The 27,710-nt window shown below is 46.8% G+C and overlaps 2 protein-coding genes across 3 annotated transcripts; both read left to right on the plus strand.

Annotated features, from left to right (window-relative positions):
- The first annotated feature begins 1,242 nt into the window (after nt 1-1,242).
- Trim17 (tripartite motif containing 17) lies at nt 1,243-12,573 on the plus strand. The gene is made up of 7 exons (XM_090340166.1): nt 1,243-1,301; nt 2,955-3,480; nt 4,773-4,868; nt 5,472-5,702; nt 11,164-11,186; nt 11,280-11,383; nt 11,780-12,573. Exons 2-7 carry the CDS (start codon nt 3,052-3,054, stop codon nt 12,331-12,333), a joined length of 1,437 nt encoding a protein of 478 aa, XP_090196292.1. The 5' UTR covers nt 1,243-1,301; nt 2,955-3,051; the 3' UTR covers nt 12,334-12,573.
- Nucleotides 12,574-13,347: 774 nt separating this feature from the next.
- Trim11 (tripartite motif containing 11) lies at nt 13,348-24,008 on the plus strand. Of its 2 annotated transcripts, none has more exons than XM_090340167.1 (6): nt 13,348-13,857; nt 15,286-15,381; nt 15,832-16,062; nt 20,430-20,452; nt 20,528-20,646; nt 21,917-24,008. In XM_090340167.1, the coding sequence occupies exons 1-6, from the start codon at nt 13,450-13,452 to the stop codon at nt 22,462-22,464; spliced, it is 1,425 nt and encodes a 474-aa protein (XP_090196293.1). In that variant the 5' UTR covers nt 13,348-13,449; the 3' UTR covers nt 22,465-24,008. The 2 variants fall into 2 exon arrangements, with proteins under 2 accessions (XP_090196293.1, XP_090196295.1); XM_090340169.1 differs by having other exon boundaries at nt 20,546-20,646; nt 21,917-24,007.
- Nucleotides 24,009-27,710: the final 3,702 nt, after the last annotated feature.

Below are 27,710 nucleotides of genomic sequence, written 5' to 3' on the forward strand. Positions count from 1 at the left end.
ATTGAGTATCCCCTTTAAGGCCATACTCAATGGCTTACACTAGGTTCCATTTCTTAACCATCCAGACCACCTCCAAGCAGTGCCACACTATTGCTAGCAACATTTCAGATTCATTCCAGAGGAAAGCATATTGCAGAAAGCCAGCGGGTCAGGTGGGATCAGGACATGTTACCTCAGTTTATACCACTTTTGTATATTATTTTAACCTGAAGGCAACTTAGAAACAACAGGCACAAAATAATCAATTCTTTATCCTTTTCCACATGAAATCAAGGTACAGATTTCTTTTTCTTTTTTTCTTTTTTGGTGCCAGTCTTGCAAGCTTTGAACTCAGGGCCTGGGGGTGCTGCCCCTGAGCTTTTTTGCTCAAGGCTAGCACTCTAGCACTTAGAGCCACAGTTCCCCTTCCAGTTTTTTAGGTGGTTAATTGAGATACAGGTCTCATGGATTTCCTACCCAGGGTGACTTCAAACCGCAATCTTTACGTTTTAGCCTCCTGAGTAGCTAGGATACAGGTATGAGACACCAGCACCCAGCTCAGATTTCTCTTTTGTAAAGGAAATTTCCAGGAATGAAGGTGTTTCCCATCTTGCACCAGAAAGAGAAGCAGATGTATTACCAGATGTACCTAACCCCAATAAGGGTGTTCAGGCTGGCACCCCATCCTAAGCGACCCCTCAGCAGACTCTTCAATTTCCCCACCTCTCCTGCCCCAGGCCAGGAGACTCCAAGGAGCCCCACCCAAGTTCTCCATCCTTCTCCCATCACCCGTTTTACGCACCCAGCACCCCACAAGTCCTGCCCCATCCTGTCCCCACCGTCGCCAGTATCTGGCTCCCCTCGGGGCCGTGAGGCCCAGCGGTTCCCCACCCCCAGCCTGGGACCCCTCCCCGGCGCGCAGATCCAAGACTCCGCCCCCGACGACGTCACAAACCCCTCTAGGGGGCGGGCCCCAAGCCAACCTCGGTGTTGGGTTCATCGACACAAACCCAGCTTTTCCAGGCCGCAGGAGCACTTGGGCCCACAATCTGTGGCAGCGCAGGACCCCTCCTCTGTGAGTACCAGCTCCTCTCCCGTCCCCCAGAGGCTACGCTTGCTGCGTCCAGAGGAAGATCTCCATCCACCCCCGACGCCATGGCCCCGCCGTCCTGTCCTCGGGGAGGTCACACGTGAGCTACTCCGACCACATGGGTCCCCTGGACGAGCCTTCATCTCATAAAAGTACATTCTTGGGGCTCTAGAGTTGACCAGAGTTCTGAGGACTCCGTCCCTCACGTCATCCTGCCTCGGCTTCTGACAAGGTAGGCAGCAGTGTCACCCCCATCTCCGCTGAGAACCCCAGAGTTAGAACCACCTGTGCTGCTGGCACAAAGCTCTGATAAAATGAACGTGGTGCCCACTCCAGGATATCTGTAGAATTCAAAGATCCCCCTCGAGGCCTTAGGGATTGAAAAGAGCGGAGCAGAGAGCCCCTGGAGTTTACACAAGGGATTCACAGCTCTGAATCCATTCTAATAAGAGTAGAAAGAGTAAAAAGCATTGGGGCTCCATTACAGGAGGTGGAACATTCAGACTCCAAAGGGTGCCAATGAATGGGTGATCTGTTCATGGCATAGATTTGTTTCATGTGTTCCTGTACGGAGGTAGTACATGTGTGTTTACATGTCTGCTGAGCAGTGTGAGCATGTATGTGTGAGCTTTTCCGTGTACATGCATTTGTACATGTTCATTTCCAGGCATATGTAAACGCTGTGAACATTTTGTGTGGACAAGCATGTAGACACCTGTGGGTTTTCAATTGTGCATTTTTGTATGGTGTGTGCATGCATGTCTGTACAGGTAAGGCTTGTATTTGTATATACATATGTTTACATGTACACAGATGAATGTGCTTGTGTCTTTTCTGTACTGAATTTAGTTCCATAATAGAAAAGGTCTGCATTCCTCCTACAGTTCTCTTTTCTGGTTGGTACTAGGGCCTGTTTTAAAAAGAAGTTTTATAAGCCTCTTGCAGTGGGAGTACTGCTTTATGGGGGAAAGGTAGTCATTCTCTTCAAGCAGGAAGACAGCCTACTGGGCTGCCACTGGGCATAGCCCAGCTCAGTGCTGGTGACTCATACCTTTACTCTTAGTTACACAGGAGATAGGAGGATCTCAGTTTGAAGCCATCTTAGGCAGAAAAGTCTGTGAGACTATTTCCAATTAACCAGCAAAAAGCCAGAACTGGACATCTGGCTCAAATGATAGAACTCTAGCCTTGAATGTAAAAGGCAAGCAAGAGTTCAAGACTACTCAGTACACACACACTCTCTCTCTCTCTCTCTCTCTCTCTCTCTCTCTCTCTCTCTCTCTCTCTCTCTCTTCTCTCTCTCTCTCTCTCTCTCTCTCTCTCTCTCTCTCTCATACACACACACACACACACACACACACTCACTCAACATTCACACAACTGAGAATAGACTTTGGTTTGGGGAATGGTAAACAAAACAATGAAGAGATAACTTCTGGAGAAAGCAGAACACTCTTGCTCAAAAGACAGGTCAAGGGCTCAGATATCAAAGTGTCCGGGTAACTAAGCAGTATTTCCTACTTTTTCTTTTGCCAGCCCTGGAGCTTGAGCTTTCTCAAGGCTAGTGCTCTACCACTTAAGCCACAGCACCACTTCTGGCTTTTTCTGTGTACGAGGTACCAAAGAATCAAACCCAGGGATTTGTGCATGCTAGGAAAGCACTAGTCCACACTGCCAGCCCCTTAGCAGTATTTTCTTCGAAGACTTTTGGGCAGTCTGAAGTTAGGTTGGGGTTAAGCTTAGTGGACAAGGATTAGAGGTGCTTGGCTAGCATTTAGTCTTAGAGACTCTTTTCCAAGATACATCTGTGTGCTTTTTAATAAAGCTTAAAAATAAAAGCTTTTAACCTCAATTTGAACATCTTCTTTTATCCTCCTCTGTAAAGTGGCAATGGGAAAGAAGCACACACACTAAGCCAGCCAGAGCACCAGCCACTCCTCAGGAGTTGTAGGAGAAATCCTCACCTTGACCTCTCAGGAACCATGGATGCTATGGAACTTGCTAGAAAGCTACAAGAAGAAGCTACATGCTCCATCTGCCTGGACTACTTCACTGACCCAGTCATGACCTCTTGTGGTCACAACTTTTGCCGCGAGTGCATCAGAATGACCTGGGAGAAGACGAAAGGCAAGAAAGGGAAGAGGAAACAGAAGGGGTCATTTCCCTGCCCTGAGTGCAGAGAAATGTCCCCCCAGAGAAACCTGCGGCCAAACCGCCTGCTGACCAAAGTAGCTGAAATGGCGCGCCAACACCCTGGGATGCAGAAGCGGGACCTGTGTCAGGCACATCAGGAGCCCCTCAAGCTCTTCTGCCTGGAGGAACAGATCCCCATCTGTGTTGTCTGCAGGGAGTCTCGGGAGCACCAGTTGCACAGGGTGTTACCTGTGGATGAGGCTGTGCAAGAGTACAAGGTAGAGGAAGGGGGGACCCGCGCGGAGGGCCTCAAGTCAGCTGTAGGTTCGGTCAGCAGAGGATAAGGGACCCTGATTAGCACTGGGAAGGGCACCCAGGAGACAAGGAGCTCTAGTCAGAGATTTAAAAGTGGTGTCCAGGGAATAAGGAGCCCAGATCAATACTAGAGAACAGTATCCAGGGTCAAGGGCGTGGCTCAGACACCTGGCAACCTAAGCCCAAGCCAACAAAGGCAATTATCTGTGGTCAGCTCCTAGGCTCACTTGCAGGGCTCTTGGTCTCACCCAGTGAGCCACTCTGAAGGGTTAGAGTCTCCCATAGTCATGTTCTATTTCCTCCGTGAGCTCATGGCACGTGTGGCCTGGCTTGTTTAGAAATGTGCTCAAATTGTGGGAGAAAACAGTGCTAGGCTGCTGGTGAGCCAGGTCAGGAGCATAGAGCATCAGTGCCAGTGGTGTACCACACCTCCCCTCTGAGGAGTCCCGAAGGACAAGGGTTCATGGACCAGTCCTCTGGATCACAGTCTTTCCTTTCTTTTCTCTTTTCTTTTCTTTTCTTTTCCTCCTCCTCCTCCTCCTCCTCCTCCTCCTCCTCCTCCTCCTCCTCCTCCTCCTCCTTCTCCTCCTTCTCCTCTTCCTTCTTTTATATTTTGCTGATGGTGGGACTTGTTCTCAGGGTCTGGGGACTGTCCTTGAGCTCTTTTGCTTAAAACTAATGCTCTACCACTTTGAACCACATCTCCACTTCTGGCTTTCTGGTGGTTAATTGGAGACTAGAGTCTCACAGATTTTCTTGCCCTGGGCTGGCTTTGAATCCCAATCATCAAATCTCAGCCTCCTGAGTAGCTAGGATTACAGGTGTGATCAACGGGTACTTGGCTAGATGACTATCTTAATGTAGATAAAAAGAAGGAAACTGAATAATCACAATGTGATTGGACCTTAGTGGTTATAGGGTGGAGGAAGAGGTTTATCTGTACGGATTTCCATTTTCATTCATTGGTGATTAGGACAGTTTTTTCCTTGTACAAGGTGGATTTCTTCCATATGGTGGCTTTTATCCCTCATGCTATAGGAACAAAAAAGGTTCAGAGAGATTACTGCAACTACATTTATTTGGGGTATCTTGTTCTGATCTGCTTCATGGGCAAAGTGGCTTGTTTTGGGGTGGGGTGTCTGGTCCGTTATGGTCCAAGCAGCTTAAGAGAACACAACTCAGGTTTGAGCAGAAAGCAGGCAATCCATTGACCTGAATCCTGTGATTTTTCTTTTTTTTTTTTTGAATCCCACAGGTGAAGCTGGAGGAAGACATGAAGTACTTTCAGGAGGAGATAGAAAAGACAGAGAAGATGCAAGCCAAGGAGCAGCAGAGCTTAGTAGAGTGGCAGGTAGGTGCCCAGGCTGTCGGGGTTCTTCCGGGGTCTTTCTCATCCCCAACACATCCACCAGAGTGTCCTCAGTCCATTTCCACTAAAGACAGGAGATGCCTCTGACATCTTCCTATGTCTTCAATGTAGGGGCTACAGTGAAGGAAAAAAGGTTACTTCTGCCCACCAAGGTCAGTGACTGACCCAAGAATTAAGTTGAAATAAGATATGAGTATAAGAGGGCAGAGACTGTGCATATGGTAGGAAGGAGGAGCATCACACAAAAACGGATGCAGACTTAGAACACTTGAGATATATCCAACTGTGAAACCACAACACGCTTAAGGTTAGAAAAAAACCCCCACAAAAACCAAAACAGGGTTTCAAGCTGTCCTTGAACTCCTGGCTTAAGTGATCCTTCTACTGCCTTAGCCTCCAGAATTGTTGGCACTATAGTCACTGTATCCAGTTAGTTCAGTTTGGCTGGAGTTCAGTAAGTCACCACAGGCCAAGAGAAGTACATGCAGATACAGCAGAGCGATTTCTGGAGCAGAGCTTGCCTGTCCCTCAGCTGTATCACACAGATGGTGTGGTGTCTCATGGCTGGATATGGGTCCCCTGCAGGATAAAGCGAAGGAGAGGAGAGAGCGCATCCTGGTAGAATTCCAGAAGGTGGTCCTTTTCCTGGTGGAGGAAGAGCGGAGGCTCCTCCAGACCCTGAAGAAAGAAGAGGAGGAGACAGTGATGAGGCTGCAGAACAGCAAGGCCTCCCTGGACAAACAAAGCCACTCCTTGCACTCGTTGCTAGAGCAGCTGGAGGATCGGAACCGAGAGGAGCCCCTCCAAATGCTGCAGGTAAGGCTGGTGGGTTGGGGCTGTGGATATACAAAATTGCCTATCCTCAGGATTGTACACCCATCACCACATACCTGTTTAAATTGCCATGAGATTGGGGGGGTGGTATGAGTTGTCTACGCCCAGGGATAGCTAGCATTGGCTAAACTTGTGGGGGTGATGTAGCCCCAAAGAAGGCACTTCCCTTACCAGAAATGCTTAGGGCAGTAGAGTTTCAGATTTCAGATCATTGGAAATCTTTCTATAGATGTAATGAGGTATCCTGGGGAAAGAACCAGAGTCTAAATATGAAATTCATGTTTTACTGAAGTGACTATGTAGTATTTTTAATTCTCCTGTGTTCTGAGTTAACCTGTTGTATGGGGTTAGGTGTAGAAGGTTCCAGTGTGGTGTCATGTCAGTGTTTAGAAAGATTTAGATTTGGACACATTTCAGATTCTTGGGTTAGGGATGATCAATCTGCCCCATAGACAGTGTCACTTACATAGAAAAACTATATTCTCCTGTAGTCCTGGATTCTGGAAGTCTGAGAGCTGAGCTGATTCCTCCAGAAGCTGCTGTCCTTGGCTGGTAGCTGCTGTTTTCTCTCTATCCTCACATTATAATCCTCTGTGTATGTTTGTGTCCTTGTCTCCCTCTCTTTAAAGACACTGGCCAGATTGGATTAGGGCCACTCAATGCCCTCATTCAACCTCAAATCTTTTTAAAGACCCTGTCTCCAAATACAGATGGTCCCCAAACTCATGATGGTTCAATCTAGGAGTTTTGAACTTCATGAGAGTGCAAAAATGATATGTAATCAGCACAAATTGAACTTAGGATTTTGAATTTGGATCTTTTTCTGGGCTAGCAATATGTGGTATTTCTTCTCCATGTTGGGTAGCAGTAGCAAGTTAGCCAGCCATGAGATTCCAAGGGTGCGCTCCTAATATATACAGCATGAGAGCATGTTGCTAACTTGGGATGTGCAGTAGGCCTAGTTCACTATATTTTCAATTTTCAGTGGGCTTAATAAATGAAAGATCATCATACAGTCACATTCTGATGTCCTGGAGGTTAGGAAATGTCTATGAAATTTTGGAGGAAGGAAATAATTCTGCCCCTAGGAGGCTGCAACCCACATTAGTGGAACCTCCCTGCTTCCAGGCCTAAGGAAGTGGTACTGAGCACTAGGTAGAGAGTTGGAGCAAGGCCTCACCATTAGTATGGAGGAGACTCACTGCCTGGTTGCACCTGTGATTCTTCATGGGCAGAAGTGATCTGGGGGCAGGGAAGAGATACTTGCATATTATGGTCCTGGAATGGGGTAGGGATAAGCGGATCTGGATTGACACACATTCGAGTATCTGTCTCATTCAAATACACAGTGATTAGAATCTGTAGCACAGAATGCACTTTTTACTATGATCTCAAAGACACATGCATACATATATTTATGGAACTGAAGCAAATATCTCCTGCCACTCTAATTTGTCTTCTATTAAAAAGAACAGCCTGTTCAAAACTAAGAGCCAGTGGTTCATGCTTATTATCAGGAGGTTGAGATCTGAGGATTATGGATCAAAGCCAGTCTGGGCACTAAAAGCCAGAGATGGAACTGTAGTTCAAGTGGTAGAGCACTTGAACAAAAGAGCTTAGGGACACAACCCAGGCCCCGAGTTAAAGCCCCAGGACTAGAATAAAAAGTAAACAGAAAAAAACCCAGCCTGTTCATACTTACGAGGTTGGTTTTTCTTGACCCATTGGAAGGTCTTTTCTGCCTCAGAGATTGGCCAACAGGTGCCTTCATTAATAGCATGAACAGGAAACTCATACAGAACATCTGCATGAAAATTCTGTGCCTAGAGTTAGCATTAAGTTTTGGAAAGTGAAAATGTGGTTATCTTACTGTTTTTTGTTGCTGTTATTGTTGCTGTCATCGAATACCCAAGACTAGGTAGTTTGTGACGAAAGAGATTTATTCTGGCTCACTGTTCTGGAAATCCAAGATCATGGTACTGCTTCTAGCTCCTGGTTTTTGAGTGCAAGAATAGGCTCGCTTCCTGAAAACAACTACTTTCTCCACTACTAATACATTGTATTATGTATGTGAGGCCTGTGTGTGTGTGTGTGTGTGTGTGTGTGTGTGTGTGCTCACATTGGTCCTGAGGCTTGAACTAAGGAACTGGGTACTGTCCCTGAGAGTTTTTTGTTCAAGGCTAATGCTCTACCACTTGAGTCACAGCTTCACTTTCAACTTTTTTTTTTTTTTTTGGTGTTTAATTAGATATAAGAATATCATGGACCAGGCCGGGAGTTTGGCCTAGTGGTAGAGTGCTTGCCTAGCATGCACTAAGACCCGGGATTCCTCAGCACCACATACATAAAAAAAGCCAGAAATGGTGCTGAGGCTCAAGTGGTAGAGCTCTAGCCTTGAGAAAGTCCAAGGAACAGTGCTCAGGCCCTGAGCTCAAGCCCAGGACTGGCAAAAAAAAAAAAAGAATATCATGGACCAGACTAGTTTTGAACCATCAACCTCCTGAGTAGGATTACAGGCATAAGCCACCATCCATGTTGCCCAGCACTTACCATCTCTTAAAGGCCCACTACCTCTTAGTATTGTGACACATTAAATCGAGCTTTGGTGGGAATAAACTACATATACCCAAACTATAGCAAATGACCAGTGGAAAACATAAATTCCTTGAGTTTTCCAGGTCAGAGGTGTTAATGAGTGTGTTAAAGGTGTCTAGGAACGTGGTAGACTCTTAAAGAATATTTAAAATGCCCAAATGACTTGGGATTTTATTCCAAACCCTCTTCACTCCTCAAACCATGCTCATCTGCACCCCTTGCTCCCATTTTTTTTCCCCACATCATAGCTGTGTGCCTCCTGGCTGAGATAAAAGGAAGTTCTGCATATTGCCTTGACCTCCATCCACGGCTTCATTTTCTGAGGTTTCAGTTTGCCCATGGTCACACTCACCCTAAAAATATGTCATATAAAATTCCTGAACTCAACAATCCATGAATTTTAAATTGCATGTCAATCAAATATGAAATCTCATTGTGCACTTGAGGTGAGCTTTCTACCACTGAGCTATATCTCTAGCTTCTTCTTTTGATTTGTTTTGTAAGACAATATCTACTTATGTAGCCTAGGCTGGCCTCAAATTCCCCTCTTGGCTTAACTTACTTCCACGTGCCAGGATTATATGTGTGCACACCCCACCCCTGGCTGAAGTATTACTTTTTATCTTTATTTTTCTCAGTCTCTCTATCTCTCTGTCTGTGTCTGTCTCTCTCTGTGCCTCTGTTTCTCTGTGTCTGTCTCTTGGTGTCTCTTGTCTCTGTCTCTTTCTGTGTCTCTGTCTCTCTCCCCTCCCTCTTCCCCTACCTCCTCCCCCGCCCACCTTGCTTGTCCTGGGGACTTGATCTGAGCTTCTTTTTTTTTTTCTGATCTGAGCTTCTTTTGCTCAAGGCTAATACTCTACCCCTGGAGCCACAGCTCCATGAAGTACTACTTTTAATGACAATAGATTGGAATCTATAAAAATCAACAAGAAGAGGGCTGGCTGAACCAGTCCTGCTTCATCCCCACATTAGAACCTGCTCTGGGAAGGGAATGTTCTACCTCTGTGGATGCTAATGAGGAAGTAGTGCCAAGGTACAACACAGCAAACAAGAAGCAAGGTACCCAATAAAATATGCAGTTAGATCCTACCTATTTGAAATGCATGCAGGCACATACTTGTCTATACATGAAAAAGATTTGGAAGAAATCCAAAGAAAATGAAAAAATAAGCAAACAAAAAGCACTTACCTCAAGAAAGGCAGGCTGGGGAAAATGGAGAAAAACTTCCAATTGTCATCTTTTATTTCTTTTTAATAGATTTTATTTTACAAAAAAAGGAACATCTCACATTGTCCATCTCTCTGTCTCACCCAGGATGTGAATCACATCATTTGGACAACTGTATCCATACTATGTATGTTATCTGTGGACTAGTCATTAGTAACTGCTTTGGTTATCAAATCTACCATAGTGATGTAGGAAATTAAGAGCTTCCTTTAAGTGAAAACAAGAAAGCTCTGTGTCACAACCCACAGCAACCAGGGACAAGGCAGTAAAGAATACCGGACTGTGGAATTGAGGTTTGGGACACCAGGGTCCTGAAGCCTTCTGCCAGCTTCTGGTGCCCTAGCTCCATGTTACAAAATATTTATTGAGTAGGGTACAAGGACATACACACAGAAAGTGAGGTTTCAATATCCTTGAAGTCACAAGCACCAGTCATGTGGTATAATGTCACTCAAGTGATAAATAACTTCTTTAAGAAGTAAGTATAAGCAGTAAATGCCTTATAGTTTGCCTAGGTTTTTGTCTATCCCCAAGCTCCCAGAAAATTGGAGGTGGAACTAGCCAACACCTAGGATAGAAATTGGAATTCCTATCAAGCCAGGACTGACTGGCTAAGATCAACTTTTATTATAGCATATTGTTATAGTTATTATATTTTTCTAAGTTATTGTTATTCACATTTTACTGTACCTCATGCATAAATGAAATTTCAACCCTGGATTGCATACGTGGGAAAAAAAGCATAGTATCTATAGGATTTTGTACTATCTTAGGTTTCAGACAGCCATATGACCTGACAGGGTTATGTTTGTGGAATTATTGTAATCACTGCTCGCTCATCTCAAGGGGTAGACATGCTAGGTGGGGTTCCCAAGTTCTTTCCTCAATGCTTCCGCAAGACTTTCCTCAAGTTTCCTCAATGCTTCCCTCACCACTGACCTCAGACACATATCTGGCTATAGGCTGAGAGGACGGTTTAGGGTAAGGATAAACACCAAGGTCTGATAGGAGGAAAGCTTCTAGGGAGATTATTGAACTTGATTTCTTGGAAGATGATATCTTTTTTGAATGATTTTAATAACAGTGATTTTTACATCATATTTCAAATGTCATGTTTAACAAACAAGTATCCAAGAAGGGAATCTCTATAGGCAATCACTGGCACATAGATTTTAGAACATAGTTAAAATTAAGAGGGTTTGTGCGTCATAGATACATATCAATCTATATGTCTATAGAATATACATCACATCACAGGCTTTTATGTCTATGTAGTTATGTTTATATCTCCAAGACCATGTCCATAACCTTGGGTACCTGAATATTGAGTCATCACTTTTGTACTGTTTGGATCTAATATCCACATATCAAGGATACCATGCTCCTTTTGTTCCTTTGGTCTTATCTCACTCATGATTTGCTCTAGTCTTATCCACTTCCCAGCGAATGCCATTATTTTATCTTGTCTGTGGAAGATACTATCTTACAGAGAACAATCTTTGATCTCTACATAAAAAGTGGACAACAGAAAGGACTTTGAGGGGTGAGGCCAGTTGAGACCACCTCTCTCTCATTTTTTTTCTCTCACTCTCTCATTTTTTTTTTCTCTCTCTCTCACAGGATATGAAGGACACCTTGGCCAGGTATAAGGGCACCCTCAGTGGAGGTGGTGGCAGTGGTGGGTAAGGGCAGGTTTGATGCAGGCTGGAGGGGACATGAGTCTGTGTTCACTGGAGGAAGAACAGCTTGAGTGTGCAGTACCCAAAGGTGGACCTTCCCATGGCGCTTAAGACAGTGTGCAGGGTTCCTGGACAAATAGAAGTGCTCAAGAGTTTCCAAGGTAAGTGTGGACCCAGAGTCTGGCCACTGGCCACAGTTGTCTCAGCAATGCCCCATCCCCAAAGCCACAGGGATCACCATCTGGTGCGGGGAGGCAAGTCTTAAATTATACTGCCCTATTCCTGGATATTCTGCCAGAATGCACGACTTTCCTAATCTCTGTTTGCTGAACTAAGTTTATCTCATTCACTCATTGCCATCCATGTTGGGGAGTAGAACCACTAAGTCACCTCTGACTCAGAACTGGATTGTGTGACAACTTCCAGGAAGTAGAAGATGGGGCCATTTGGCCACTATCTGCCATCTGCCTGAGCCCAAGGAGGGTTCCGGTTCTCCTGCCTTTGCCATTGACTGGCCTCTATTTCTCCCCTCTGTTTACCTGGCCCTGATTCTGCAGAGGATGTAATGCCGGACCCAACCACAGCCTACCCCTACCTCCTCCTGTACGAGAGCCGCCAGCGGTGTTACCTGAGCCTTCCGCCAGAGGGCTGCGCACCCCCTGGCAAGGAACGGTTCATGGCCTATCCCTGTGCTGTGGGCCAGAAGAGCTATTCTACAGGGAGGCACTACTGGGAAGTGGGCATGAATCTCACTGGGGACACGCTCTGGGCCTTGGGCGTGTGCCGAGACAACGTGAGCCGGAAGGACAGAGTGCCCAAGTCCCCGGAAAACGGGTTCTGGGTGGTGCAGCTGTCCAAGGGACAGGGAACAAAGTACATGTCTTCCATGTCCCCTTTCCCCGTCACACTGACGGACCCTCCCAGTTATGTAGGCGTCTTCCTGGACTTCCAGGCTGGGGAAGTGTCCTTCTACAGTGTGAACGACGGATCCCATTTGCACACGTATTCCCAGGCTACCTTCCCTGGACCCCTGAAGCCGTTCTTCTGCTTGGGGGCTCCCAAATCGGGCCAGATGGTCATCTCTACAGTGACCATGTGGGTGAAGGGATAGGGGCTCAGGCGCAGGGATGCTGGAAGTGCCCAGGACTCTCCAGAAGGCGAGATCCTTTATCCACCAGGGACAGCTTCCAGGCTTCTCTCCAGCGAGGAGAGCCATCCCTGTGCCTGCGAGTCAGTTTAATCACAAAGCAGTAGACTATTAGACTGTATTAACAGAGGCTTCAGAGATAATTTTGAAAAGGGCCCCGACATTTCTGAATGGACCGATTTCTAAATATATATCTGAACATCAGATATATTGGTTTTGTTGTTTTGCCTCTGCCTCCCTCATCTTCGGCGCCTGGATTTTCCTAGCGTCCTCTGAATGTCGAGTCCTCTGGGAAGAAATAAAATCCAAAGACAGTAAAGATATTGCGGGGAGGGGGAGATCTCCCACTGGCACCCTTTCCTAACACTTCCTCTCCAAGAACGCCTCCCTCCACGGCCCTCGGTCATCAGCACCGCAGAACTCCATGGAGAAGATACCCCGGAACCAAGTACACGGTCCTTTCCCCGAGGATCTGTGCCCGTGACCCCATGCCCAATCACTCCGATTGGTCTCCAGTCCCTGACGCGTGTGATGACACCCAGTTCTGGGGGGCGCGAGCTGGGGGCGAAAACGCCAGGGGGAAATGGCTCGGGGTTCCCTCGCACGGGATTTCGGGCTCTCTGACCAGCTCCCCCGGCTCCTGAGCACCGTCCGGCACCCCATTCTCTCCCAGGGTAGAAGCAGAGCCCTGGCAGAGCGACCCCAGAATAACCCAGAACCGCCGGGCGCGGCCGGGGGAACCTGGGGAGGAAAAGCCACCACTCCGGAAGAACGCTCTCCAATTGGGTCCCTCCTGCGGGACGCGTGACCGGCCGCGGCCAATCCGAGGGGAAAACAGACTGAAAAAAAATCCACTTCCTGCTTCCGCCGCCATTTCCCCAGTCTGTAGGCGTTCCGGAAGCCGGAGCGTGGTGTTCCTCGAGTCCCCACTGTCTGGATCCAGAACTTCGCATCGCCGGAGCGCAAACACCTGCACTGCGCCCTGGAGTCCCCGTGCTTCCCCCTAAGATCCCGTAGCCGCCCGGGTTCAGGCTGCCTGCCCCGGCCGAGATCTCCGCCTTCCTCCGTTCGGCCCTCGCCATGGCTGCCCCCGATTTGTCCACTAACCTCCAGGAGGAAGCCACCTGCGCCATCTGCCTCGACTACTTCACCGATCCAGTGATGACCGACTGCGGCCACAACTTCTGTCGTGAGTGCATTCGGCGCTGCTGGGGCCAGCCCGAGGGACCTTACGCCTGCCCGGAGTGCCGAGAGCTCTCCCCGCAGAGGAACCTGCGGCCCAATCGCCCTCTGGCCAAGATGGCTGAGATGGCGCGGCGCCTGCACCCTCCCTCGCCGGTCCCACAGGGCGTGTGCGCCGCGCACCGCGAGCCGCTGGCCGCCTTCTGCGGCGAGGAGCTGCGCCTGCTGTGCGCCGCCTGCGAGAGCTCCGGGGAGCACTGGGCTCACCGCGTACGCCCGCTGCAGGAAGCCGCCGACGACCTCAAGGTGCAGCCCGGGAACCACGGTGCGGCCTGTCCGGGGTGGGGACGCCTCTCGATCCCGGACTGGGAAGCCCTGTCATGCCTGCTGGGGTCAGGAGGCTGGAGCACCAAGGGATGGGATTGTGGGGTTCCTGCTGGAGCTCTCCTGCTGGAGAGCTGAGCTCAGAGAGAGAGGTCCTCAGTATACCGGCCCGTCTCGACTCCGTCATGGGGTAGAGGAGCAGATGGATGGGACCTTCGTCACGCAGGGAAAGCTATAAGGCCCTAGCGGATAACTGTTGAGTTAAGATAACAGATCCTTATACTCAGGCATAAGGTCACCAAGTGGGCCTGTTTTTAGAGCTCCATCGTTGTGTGGTGCGCTGGGCTGAGGGGAAAAAAAATCGAGATGAGAAATTGGAGTGAGGAAGAATAACAGTTGTACCCACCCAGTGTGCTAATGTTGATGCTGAAAAATATTGTAGATTCCGAAGGGCTTGGAGCCAAGGTGAAGGGTTCTAAGTCTGTGTGGGACTGTAATACGTGTTTGTTTTAATCATGTTATCTGTTGCACACAATCTTGGAAGTTAGAAGTCTCAGCTGAAGGCATAGCACATTCTAAGTTTGTGAGGTCACTTCCTGGTTTAGAGAGAGCCCTTCTGCCTTAAGAAGGGGCTGGAGCACTTTTTATGAAGTTATTCCCATTGGCGAGGCTCTGCCCTGAATCACTTAGAGGGTTGAGTATTCAACTTAGGAGTTTTGGTGACACTCAGGTCATGGCTTCCTGACTTGGTGCAGGCCCTTGTGAGCTGACTGATTGGAAGGAAGAGGAAGGTACCTTCAGAGTCCGTCTAGGGAATGTTTGAACACTGCCCTGTCAAGAGAGTCTGGGCATGCAGGCTGTGCAGGGAGCAAGCTGGTAGCCTTGCACAGGGGTAGGACAGCAGAGTTAACAAGTGCTTGTCACACCTGTAATCCTAGCTACTCAAGAGGCTGAGTCGATAATAATTGCAGTCAGAAGCCAGACTAGGCAACAAAGTCCGTGAGACTCATCTCCAATTAACTAGCAAAAAACATCAGAAGTAGAGGTGTACCTTAAGTGGTAGAGCACCAATATTGAATGAAAAAGCCAAGTGATAACTCAAGGTCCTAAATTTGAACCCCAGAACTAGCACTCCCTCCCCCTCCCCCAAATGTTATAAAAAGGGATAAAACCCTACTGTGATCATCAGTAAACACTTTAGAAAGAGGTTGAGGATCTCAGCCTTATAGTCAACGGGAGTACACACCGGTTGTAGGGCATCACACTTTCTTGTTCTCTGGACAAATTTCAGCTTGTCCAGTGGGGACGATCTCTGAGCAATAAGTCAGATATGAAAGGGTGTATTTATGAATGGGTCTCGGTGTTGGGCAGGGGGGTCTCATGACTGCCTGGTCTCTTTTGTTGCCTTAGGGGAGGCTGGAGAAGTCCCTGGAGCACCTGCGGAAGCAAATGGAGGATGCTCTGCTCTTCCAAGCCCAGGCTGAGGAAACCTGTGCCTTGTGGCAGGCAGGTGCCAACAAGGGGATCCCGGTCCCTGGGGGCAGTGGGAGGAAGTGTATGGTCACTGCCCCAGATCAGCCTCACTGAGATGGGCCAAGTCAGGATGGGTGACTGGTCTGTGCCTGCCATGTACCTGTGTACATGTGAGCATTTAAGAAACAGACAGATAGAATGTATGATGAAAACTAGCTTTGGGTAGCAGGAGGAACAGGTATGGGGAAGGCCACTGGATCTTACTGGTGATGAATTTGGAGCCTGGCTGATGGAGGCTTTGTGTCCGGGCAGCAACAGGTGGTGGTGGTGGTGGATTTGGGGTTTCTGTGGGCTGGGTTAAGGGTCTGAGAAGTCCCAGGTGGTATACTTTGTCTAACCAGCATGCTGATTTTGGATTGAGAAGTTCCAAGTCATGTGTCTATTGATGCTACCTGACAAGGCTGTTGCTCTTACATCTTACAGAAGATGGTGGAGAGCCAGCGGCAAAATGTGCTTGATGAGTTCCAGCGGCTGCGCCAATTGCTGGTGGAGGAGGAGCAGAAACTGCTGCAAAAACTAGAGGAGGAAGAACTAGAAGTGTTGCCGAGACTGCGTGAGGGTGCCACAAGGCTTGGCCAGCAGAGCACCCAGTTGGCCACACTCATTGCCGAGCTTGAGAGCCGTTGCCAGCTGCCGGCATTGGGGCTGCTGCAGGTGAGCAGGTGGGGGTGTGTGTGTGGGGTGCATCCTTGTAAGTCCCGTGGAGCTCCCAAGGCTCTACATGGTGCATAGTGTCCATGACAGGCACATTACTTGCTTCACCAGACATGGGTGTGTTGTAGCCTCCTTTAACATATATCCCCACTTTGAACCATCATACCCACTGGCCCCATTATACTCATCACTGCTGGGTGTGCCACACAGTGTGTCCCACCAGTCACAGTGAGCTTGACTTCGCTGTCCTCAGGGCCAGAGACAAATGGATCCAGTGAGGGCTAGAGAATGAGAGATCGAAAGAAGCACTGGATAGACATTATCCAGAGGCACAGACACAGGTGTGTGAGGACCTGTCCGTTGTGTAAAAAAAAGTTGGCAGGGCTAAGCCAAATTCTCCTGTATTCTACCATCCCAAACCCAGTATGGGGGGATAAAAAAAGGAAGTGTTCCTCCTCATACTCAAACAGGGCTTTTCTTAAGTGTTTCCTTGCTGGACCTTAGAAAATAACTGGAATTCAAGGATGCTCACTGGCCTTCTGTGAAATGGGATTTGTATATCACCTTCCCATAGCCTCCCATACACCTGCAGTCATGTGTGTAGTGCCTAATACAGTGTAAATGTTGTGTACATAGTTGCTCTTATGTGTTGTTTGGCAACACATAAAAGAAAAAAAAACCCTGTATGTGTTCATTTTCAGACATGATTTCTTTTTTTCTCAAATATTCTCAATCTGCAACTGTTGAATGTGGATGTGCAGAACCTAAGAATACAGAGGGGCTGACTATACTTACAAAGATGACAGTATTTATCTCACTGTCTTCTCTTATTAACTGGCATGAATGTTTTTGTATGGACACAGCAGAGTGGATGGATATTTGTTCTGCCTGCCCAACTTGGAGATGGCATGCGGTATTTGTTCCCTGTTGCACTTTTTCTACTTTGTGACTGCCCTAAGATGACTTGGGCCCCTAAGAGGAATGCTGCCCTCTCTAACCCGACTTGTTCTCAGCTTCAGATCCATACTCCCTGTTCTGTCTTCTTCCTTAGATGATGATGAGTGCCTTCATCACTGGGTACCATCTTGGTTCGGTTGCTATAGTAACCAGACACTAGATTATTTATAAAGAAAAGATAGGGATGCTCATGGCTGCATCATAGAAAGCTGTTATGATCTGTTATCTCTTACTGCCTCACAATGGGACTTTAATCTCACATGCATTTTGAGAATATTCAAACAATAGTTGATCCCTTGGCTCCCTTCTCTACACTTTGGAAGAGTTGTTCTCAAGTATGGGTTCTTGTTCTTTGATCCTATCTCTTCTCTGACCTGGCTTGTCTTCCCTCAAGTGAGGGAAGTTTATGTCCTGTGTCCTCATGACAGCTCAAATGACACTGAACATGCTGTCTGCTCAAAAGCTTGCTCATCCTTCCACAGACTCTCTGCCTCAGTCTCTCAAGCCTGGTCAGTGGGCATTGATAGAGATACAGGAGTAGCCTCTAAGAGTCCCCATGTAGGCTGTAAGTGGCACTTCCTCCAGGCTCAGCTGGATAATTTTGGTCACACGGATATTATGAAAGTTGATTCTGCTCCTGGTGTGGTGTACTGGATGTAGGAAAGTGTCCATGTGTGATTGCAGAGTGAAGGAGAAAAGCCCAAGGCCGACCTTCCTACAGGAGGGAGGAGCCCCTGGCAAGAAGTCACAGCTGATGTGTCAGGGACCCAGAAGAGGCATCATAATACTTTCACCTTGACCCTGTGGTCTTCAATGAACTGTCAGACAGTTGGAACCTGAAAAACACTGGGGGCCTCAGTGAACCTCTAGATGGAGGGTGGAGGAGGCAGAAGCATAGGACAGGGCCTTGTGTGTTAGGGTGCATAAACTGGCACAAACTTAGGGATGTATGGAATTTTTTTTTAGGTTTTGAAACTTTTGCTTGAGTTTATGTAGCGTGCAGCATGATGTTTCTGCATTGTGTATGTTTTATATATTGATTATTAAATCATCAAGATATGGATGTACCCATCACCTCATGATTTGTAGTGAGAGCCTTCAAAACTTCCCTTCTAGCTAACTTAATTGGGAGTGTGTGGTGGTACTGGGGATTGAACTTGGAGGCAAGTGTTCCAGAGCTGTGTCCCCAGTCCTTTTGCTTTGGTTTTTGTTTTTCAAATAGTTATTTGTATATTTGCCTAGATTGCTTTTAAACCATGATCTCCCTACCTCCATTTCTGGAATAGTAGGGATTACAGGTGTGAACAGCTACTCACATCTGGCCGAAACTTTGGACCCAGTACTCTATAAACCACAACTGGTTAGACACCACAATGCTGGGAAGGGTTTAGGGGAAAAAAAAAAAAAAAAAGGTGTGACCTGGAAATGAGGCCGTAGGTGAATATAGAATTTGAGTCATAGCTAAGACCTTTCGGTGGGGAGGGCAGGTGATTTCATCTGTCTGCCTGTATTTCTTATCAGAGAGAAAGCCACCTGCTTCTCTGCCTACATACCCTTCCACTGCCACCTGCCCCCTTACTCGTATGTTTCTGATCTGCTATATCCTTCCCCACCTGCTTCCCCCACTCCTGGCTTGCTCCTTGCTCCTTTCTGCTCAGCTTCCTTCTCTGGCTCTCTGGCTTCCCCTTGCCCAGCTTTGGTCACATGAACGGCTGCTAGGACACAGTGTGTCTGTGTGGTGAGGGCAAAGAGCAACCCCAGCAGCACTGTGTCCCTGGGAGGAGTGAGCCAGTGTGAGACGGAAAGATGGGGTGGGTTATGTCCTCTGCTCTGGGTCAACAGGAGGACTGTTAGGCTCCCAGCAAGGCAGAATGGTCACCCACAGTCCTGTGGATACTCACTGACAGTAAGGGCTCAAGTGAGAGCTTGCTGACTTCCAGGTGCTCATTCTTGGGTCCTGGCAGCCAAGCCAGATGTCTTGATCTCCACAGAGCCCAAATCCCACTATCCTCCCACACCATTGCCACCCCTATCTAGGCTGACTAACCAGCAGCACACTTGTTTCCAAATAAGCAGTGATCAGGCATATTATCCACCTTGAATGAAAGGGAGGGAAGTTTACAGCTGCATTGAACATACCAGGCTTCTTTTGCCCCCCACATCCCCATGTATGCCAGTGAACTCAGTTCAGATTTCAGAGCTCTCCCTTGTGAGTCTCTTCCTTTGAAGGTATGTGATTTGTTTCCTCTCCCAGAACAAATGACATGTTTGTGGGGAAACCTTTGCTGTTTCTCCCACCTGGAGGAACCTCTTGGCAGTTGGTACAGTGGTGTAGAATGGGGAGGAGATGGGCTTCATTCACTTCCCAGTGTGAGTTGGGTCCCTGTGTGAACTGGCTACTATTCTTTTCTTCCTTTCCTTTCCTTTCCTTTCCTTTTCCTCCAGTACTGGTGCTTGAACCCAGGGTCTGAGTGGTTATTTCTTAGCTTTTTGTGTGAGGTTGGTGCTCTACCACATGAGGCACAAATTCACTTCTGGCTTTTTGGTGGTTAATTGGACTCTCTCACTTGCACTGGCTTCAAACTGGGACTTTCAGATCTCAACCTCCCGATTAGTTTACAGGCATGCTTACTAATTAAAAAGACCAAACTGCTGAGTACCCATGGTTCACACCTGTATAGATGCGCAGGAGGCTGACGTTTGAAGTTTGAAGGGAGATCAGCAAAGAAAGCCTGCGAAACACTTAACTCCAATGAAATGCCAAAAGAGATGGAAGTGGAGCTCTACCTCAAGTGGTAGAGTGCTAGCCTTGAGCAAAAGCTCAGATATGGTTCCCAGGTTTAGAGTTGAAGCCCCCAAATAGGCACACACACAAAAGGGAATAAGCCTTCTAGGAACTACCTTCCTTAAACTACCTGCCTTAAACTACAGAAATTTATTTCCATGTCATTTTGGAAGCTGGAAGTGCAATATAAAGGTGTCGGGTGGGTGGATGTGTTGATTCTTTTTTTGAGGTCAGGTTAAAGAAAGATTTATTTCGCTCCTACTTTTGAAGGCTCCAAGTCCAAACAGCATGATGCCAGCTTTGGTAGGAGCCTCTGTGGCAGCATTACTTCCTGGTGGGATGACTTCATGGTATAAGGTCAAGTATAAGAGAGAGCTGTTATGTGGTGGTGGGACCATACCCTGACTCAAGTACCTGGGCCTTGTGCTCCAGGCTTCTGTCCAGCTTTCCATTGTCTAAGCCTTATGCAAGATAGGTTTCTCACCCGCATGTATGTATTTCTTTAGCATAGAGCTGACATGGTCAGCAAAGACCAAGTTATGGTCTAGGGGTATGAGGAAGGGTCCTCAAAAAAGAGATGATAAGTGTTGATACTGAGTGCATGAACCCTTTCTCCCTTCTACAGGACATTAAGGACGCCCTGCGCAGGTATGAGCTCTTGACCCCTCCCAGGGCAGGTGGGCTGGGTGTGGGTGGGGCCAGCTGCCAGCCATGAAGATGAAGCTGGGCTGTGCCCTGCAGGGCCCAGGACGTGAAGCTGCAGCCTCCGGAGGTGGTACCCATGGAGCTGAGGACCGTATGCAGGGTCCCAGGGTTGGTAGAGACCCTGCAGAGATTTCAAGGTAGGTATGAAGGCCTCAGGTGGTTGGACTACAACGAGAGGGGCGGCTGCCAAGAACTCCAGGCAGTGAAGAATATATTCTGTACTCTAGGGTCAAAGGCTTCAAATTCTCAGAACCAGGACAGTGCATCCCTGGAGAAATGTCCTCTGCTGATGCATGATGTCAGTGGTATGGGGTTCTCCAAACTACAGTCTGCCAGCTTTGTGAACACCATGCTTTGTCAAGCAATTCGGCTCCATGCCGATATTGTCTAGGAGTTATTGTAGACTCTATAGCCAAGGACTCAGCCCTATGAGAGTTCCCACACTTGTGTTCCCTTTGCTATGAATTGGGATTTATGAATCTATGACCTTTATCCCCTTTGTGTTAGATAATTTATGAGGGTGACACACAAAATCCAGGCATTACTTGTTATTCCTGGGCTATTATAAATGATAAAGGGCAAAAACATCTGAAGAAGAGATGCTCAGGGCGTTTCTAAGGGCACTGAGCTTCCAGGCTCTCTGGGAACTATATCCTCCTGGCTCCTTGATAGGTTTCTCAACCCATAATCTCACCTGAGCCTCACGAGTTTTGGGGGAGATCCCATTCTTTGGGCACCTATGATTCCATTATAAGTCATCAATAATTAAACTCAATTTTCAGCCCCTGTCTCCTCCCAGGAGGTCAGTGAAATCTGTGTCTCTAGTTCGGTAGCTAGTCCTCTGATAAGCCGAGGCTCTGTGCCTCCCTCTCTCCTCCCACCCCCAGCAGAAGGTCAGGTATGAGGTAAGGAGTCCCGGAGAATAACAAAGGATGGTCTTATAAGGACATTCTGAGGCTTCCAGAACATTTTAGGAGCCAAGGAGAAAACCCAGATCTCTTTCTTGCTCTACTTAGACATCCAAAGCAGCCCTATCCTCAGTTGTGGCCAAGGATAAGTCTATAGGACTGCACAAACCTGGAGGTAGACAGTGGGGTCAGGATGGGAGACAGCAGCCCATGTCTGTGTGTGTGGGAGCATTCAGAACCCTACTGGGCCCATGGGGCCCAGAGGTAGAGAAGAGTCAGGTTTCCTCCAGTCATCTGATGCAATAAGGGAAGGTCAGTCTCCTGTATGTTCCACAGTGCAAGTAGAAATATAGAGGGAAAGCAGTTCTCTGGATGCAGGTCACTGGAGGGTGGAGTCTTCTGCAGGGCAAGACAGGGAAGAGTTTGGCTGACAGCCTGAGCTGGTAGGTGCTAACTCAGGCACTGCTGTGACTGAGTGACCCTGGGATCTTCTTCACAGTGGATGTGACTTTGGACCCAGACACTGCCAACCCTGAGCTGGTTCTGTCTGAGGACAGAAGATGTGTGCAGAGAGGAGAGCAGCGGCAGGCCCTGCCCGACAGCCCTGAGCGTTTTGACCCCAGCCCTTGTGTGTTGGGCCAGGAGCGCTTCACTTCGGGCCGCCACTACTGGGAGGTAGAGGTTGGGGACCGCACCAGCTGGGCTCTGGGTGTTTGCCGAGACAATGTCAACCGGAAGGAGAAAGGGGAGCTGTCCGCTGGCAATGGGTTCTGGATCCTGGTGTTCCTTGGGAGCTATTATAATTCCACAGAGCCAGCCTTCTCCCCACTCCGGGACCCTCCCAGGCGTGTGGGAATCTTTCTGGACTATGAGGCTGGACATCTCTCCTTCTACAGTGTGACTGATGGGTCACTGTTGTTCATCTTCCCAGAGACCCCCTTCTCCGGCACACTTCGACCCCTCTTCTCACCTCTGTCAAGCAGCCCAACCCCAATGACTCTCTGCTGGCTAAAAGGCAGGCCTGGGGATGCCCTAGCTCCCCACTGATATAAGAGATTGAGGAATCCCTTCTCCTCTCCTGGCCCCTGACTTCTGAGCCTGTCAGCCATGCTAGGACCTGAGGGTGGGGAGGCTGCCTGTTGAGCAGTGGGAGGAGCATTAGTGCCTTTCTCAATGTGTCTCATTAAGGCTGTACAGATGGGATTTGGGAGGACTCTACCCTCTCCCTGTGGGACTCCTCCATACTAGGGTGCCAGTTAGTGTAAACAGCCCTCACCAAAATCTTAAACCCTGGACACCAGGTCCTCTGACCTGAGCATCCAGGAATACCGCAAGCCCTTCTAGGCCAAGCTGTGCTGTCCCTCCAAGATGTGCTGTGGACCCCGAACCCCACCTTGGTGAAGATGTTGGGTATGTTAGCTGAGAACCAGGTCTAAACCTGCCAGCCTGCCTTAGGGTTTGGTCCCATAAGAGGCAGGGCTGGCAGGAGCCTATACTAGCCTGCATGTGGTGCTGCATAAGTGGGGAGCCCAGGTCAGGAGTATGGCCTAGTGTAGTGCTTGCTTAGCATGGACTAAGTCCTGGATTCGATTCCTTGGTACCACATACTCAGAAAAAGTCAGAAGTGGTGCTGTGGCTCAAATGGTAGAGCTCTAGCCTTGAGAAAACTCAGGGACTGTGCCTAGACACTTGAGTTCAAGCTCCAGGACTGGCAAAAAGGAAAAAAAAAAGTTGGGACAGTAACCTCAAGAAAGATAATGTGGGAAGATGATGAGGGTGACTAGGAATAAACTAAATAAATGCTCTGTGTGTAGACTTCCTCATCAGTACAGTGTGTGCCCATGCAAAGCTGAGAGACTCATCTCCAATCACTTGAAAACTGGGAAGTGGGGCTGTGGTTCAAGGGTAGGGTGGTAACCTTGAGCTGAAAAGCTCAGGGACAGTGCCCAGGCCAGATTCAAGCCCAATCCACCTCCTCCCCATCCCCCCCCCCCAAAAAAAAATGAAGCTTGCACATATACACCTCTTCTAAAGTCCTACTGAGTATCCCAGGCTGGATTTGTGGTTACAGACAGCTCCTGGCTCTCGTCTGGTATCTGTGGCCATGTGTGCACTACTCTACCTTGCACAGGGATGGTGCAGTCACCAGCACAGAACCCAAGATTGCTTTTATGTTACACTTCATGGAATTGTGTCCTTTTATTTATTGAAAGAATAGCACTCCCACTCAATAAACTTTGTAAATCTGCAACTCTGTTGTCCCCTGCTTATCCTGTGGTAAAATAGCAGGCACCCCAAGATGCCAGTCCAAGTGGAGAGAGTAGTCATGACACACAAGGGGTGTGTAGGCCATGGGACTGGGACATGTGGCTGCTTTCTACATTTTATTCAGCATGTACATCAGATCTATACAGTCACCAATGGTACTTTCAGCTTACCTCTACTAGTGTGTTATGTGATACAAGCACGACATGGTCTATTGTTCTATGCCATAAGTACAACCCAAGGAAACATTCTCATGTATAATAGCTACAAAAAAGTACCTATGAATAAATTTCACCAAATATTTGGAATATCTCCACAATGAAAATTGTGAAGCATTGATGAAATAAGTGAAGACAAAAAAAATTAGAGATTTCCCATGTCACAGATTGAAAGAATATTGTTTTTAAGTGCTGTTGCTATTCATAGTGAGTCCACACCAAATTGCGAATAACTTTCTTTGCAGGAAAACATTCCTGAAATGTATATGTAAACACACAAAACCAAAACAGTGATCTTGAGCAAAGTCAAAACAAGAGATATTGTCTGACTTGAAAACATTAAAGAGCTGAATCAAATGAAACAAGCTATCGGCATAAACACAGACAAATGGGACAGAGTAGAGTCTAGACATCCATGTATCTAGAGCTGGCTGATTTGTAGGCTGAGTTAAGGACATAAAAATATATTCAGAACATGTTGCTGAGGGAAACATACAGAAGAGTAAACCAGCATCCAGTTAATGAGAATCAAATGTACCAGGCACTAGTGGCTCACACCTGCCATCTTGGCTACTAATCAGGCTGAGGTCTGAGGATCACAGTTCAAAGCCAGCCTGGGCAGGAAAATCTGAGAAAATCATATCTCTACTTAGCTACCGGAAACATGGAAGTGGCTTTGTGGCTCAAAGAGGAAGAGCCTTGAACTGAACAGCTCAAGGACAGTGCCCAGGCCCAGAGTTCAAATCCCACGTCCTACCAAGAATAAAATGTGTTAAAAGATTTAAGTGCAAAATCAGAAGCTATGAAACAGGTTATTGTAGACAAAATTTTTGTAAAGAAGTCAAGTATAAGGAAAAGACATGGGATTGCATCCAATTGAGTCAAAGGAAACAACCAAAAAATAAACCGAATCTGAAAATATATGCAGACTACACTAACAAGGAGTTAATATCCAGAACATAACAGGGAGCTCCAAAAGAATAGAAGAATAAGTTCAAGCAGATAATAGATTTAAATAGGTATTTCTTGAAGGAAGAAATACAATGGCTTATAAGTACATAAAGTATTTTTGATAATCAAATTAAAATTGAAACCATAATGAGTATTCCTGTTGCCCCAATAAGAATGGCAATTATAAAAATATAGATGACAAGTGGTAGTAGGAGGTGAAGGAAAGAGAACCCTTGGGAGAACTGTTAGATACTAACAGTCATTGAGAATATTAGGTTTGTTGTAATTATCAAAAGGAACTGCCATACAATCCAGTAGATCACTAAGAGGAAATCTCTGGACACCCGCATTGCCACATTCATTGCAGTACAAAGTAGCTATCATTGAATAAAAATATGAAGTATTAAAAAAGTGCAACTAGAGCATGGGTGCTAGGCAAAATAAGATAGACAATAAATGCCACATGATGTCGCTCAGATATGGAATACAAAGTTGCTGATCTTGGAAGTGGCACTGTGGCTCAAAGTGATAGATTGCTAAAGAACTGCAGAGCTCAGGAGCAGCATTTAGGCTCAGAATTCAAGCCCCATGACAGACCAAAAAAAAGAAAAAAAAACCCCAAAAGTTAAAAATGTTGCTCTTCTGGTTGAGAATAGAACAGTGGTTTACCAGAGACTGGGGCAAATAGGGGCAGATGGAGAAATAGCTGTTCACTATGCACTCAAGACTCAGCAAGATGTAGTGTGCTGTGCGTACTAGCATGACTAGACAACAGTAAAAGCTCTTAAGATTTTTAACATTTTTGCTATTAAGGTAAATGAATAGGTTTGATCAGTGTTGTAAACATGAAATATATACATGTATCAAAACATTACATGGAAGCTGGGTGTGGTGGCTCACGCCTATAATCCTAGCTACTCAGGAGGCTGAGATCTGAGGATTACAGTTCAGAACCAGTGCAGGCACTGAAGTCCATGAGACTCTTATCTCCAGTTAATCACCAATCAACTGGGCAGCAGCTTTGAGCTGAAGAATTCAGGGACAATCCCAAGGCCCAGAGTTCAAGTCCCTCAACCAACAAAAACCAAACATTACATGGCACATCACTGACACCCAAAATCTCAGTTGAAAAACAAAATCCAAATAAAAAATTGAAAGTCTTGTGATCTATTGGTAAAATTTAATACCATTTTTAAAATTATCTGGCAAGTACAAGAATATAGAATACACAACAACCACAACAAAAGCTGTAGTTAATGCTGCTGTTTTTTTTGTCTTCAGTTTTAGTAAGGACTTCATTTAGTATAACAGTTAAAGTAGGGAGGAACAGAAAAATATCCTGCTTCATAGGCAGGAAATGGGAGTTAAAGATTCCAATATTGTGTTTCCAAATAACAGATTGAGTGCTTTGACCTGAGATCAGGAAAAAAAGCAAAATGGTTCTATGTCACCACTCATTCAGTAGAGTAGTGCTGGAAGATAGATCTGGTTAGTAAATTAGGAAGAGGAAATAAAAGCCACTAGGAAGAAATATATCTGCCTAAAAGATTACTTAATGTTTCATGTAGAAAATCTTAAGGAATCTTGGAATTTTTTATGTGTGCTGGTCCTAAATGCAAGGCCTAGGCACTGTCCCTGAGTTCCTTTTCTTTGAGGAGAGATGGGGCAGTCCTGGGGCTTAAACTCCAGGCCTAGGTGCTGTCTCTGAGCTTCTTTTGCTTAAGGCAAGCACACTACTACTTGTGCTTCTGGCTTTTTTGAGTAGTTTATTGGAGATAAGAGTCTCAGAGTTTCCTGCTCAGGCTGGTTTTGCAGCAGGATCCTCAGATCCCAGCCTCCTGAGGCTTGAGCCCTGGATGCTTGTCTCTGAGCTCCTTTCTGTTCAAGATTAGCACTTTCCCACTTGAGCTGCAGCTCTGCTTTTAGCCTTTTTATTCTTTTAGTTGGAGATAAGAGTCTCATCAGTTTTCCTCCCCAGGCTAGATTGGAACCGAAACCCTCAGATCTCAGCCTCGAGAGTAGCCATTATAGGTGTGAGCCACGGGGGCACAGCCCCATGAATTTTTTTTTTTAAAGACATTCCTAAAATAAGTAAATTTAACAAGACCATAAAGGCGTAAGACAAACGGAGAAAACAACTGTATTTCTACACTGGCAATAAACCAATTGACACCAAGATTGATAAGAATCTAAGAGGAACCAACAAAAGCAAATAGTGGAGATATAAATCTGACTGCGCAGTTTCAGGATTTACATGAAGTGAAACATGAAAGAAATCTAAATGTATAGGAGATTATGCACTTAGATTGATAAATAAGTTCAGCAGAATTTCTATCAAAATACCAGTAAGATGAGGTTATTTTAAATTCTATGGTAAGGCAAAGAAAAGTACCTTAAAATGATTACTGTAGGGCCAGGAGTTTGGCCTATTGGTAGAGTGGTTGCCTAGTATACATGAAACCTGCATTTGATTTCTCCATGCCACATACATAGAGAAAAAATCGGAAGTGGTGCTGTGGCTCAGATGATAGAGTTCCAGCCTTGAGAAAGCCCAAGGACAGTGCTCAGGCCCTGAATTCAAGCACCTGGACTGGCAAAAAAAATGATTACTGTACACTGGTTGTGCAAGGAGAATCTGTTGTAACACTTCCACATTATACTTCCAAATATATTTCAGTCTTACCCTCTGTGCCCTGCCCCTCCCTTCGCAACTTAACTTCAACTAGCCTCATTTTCTATTTGCACACACTAACAATATCTAACATATTCATTTTCATTCACTGTCTCCAGTAGCTCAATGCATTCCCCTAAATACCCACCCTCCCTAAAGAGCCTGTTTATCTTTCCATATATTCCCAA

This window comes from Megascapheus bottae, chromosome 10 (assembly GCF_031878675.1).
Source record: "Megascapheus bottae isolate mThoBot1 chromosome 10, mThoBot2.hap1, whole genome shotgun sequence".
NCBI lineage: Eukaryota > Metazoa > Chordata > Mammalia > Rodentia > Geomyidae > Megascapheus > Megascapheus bottae.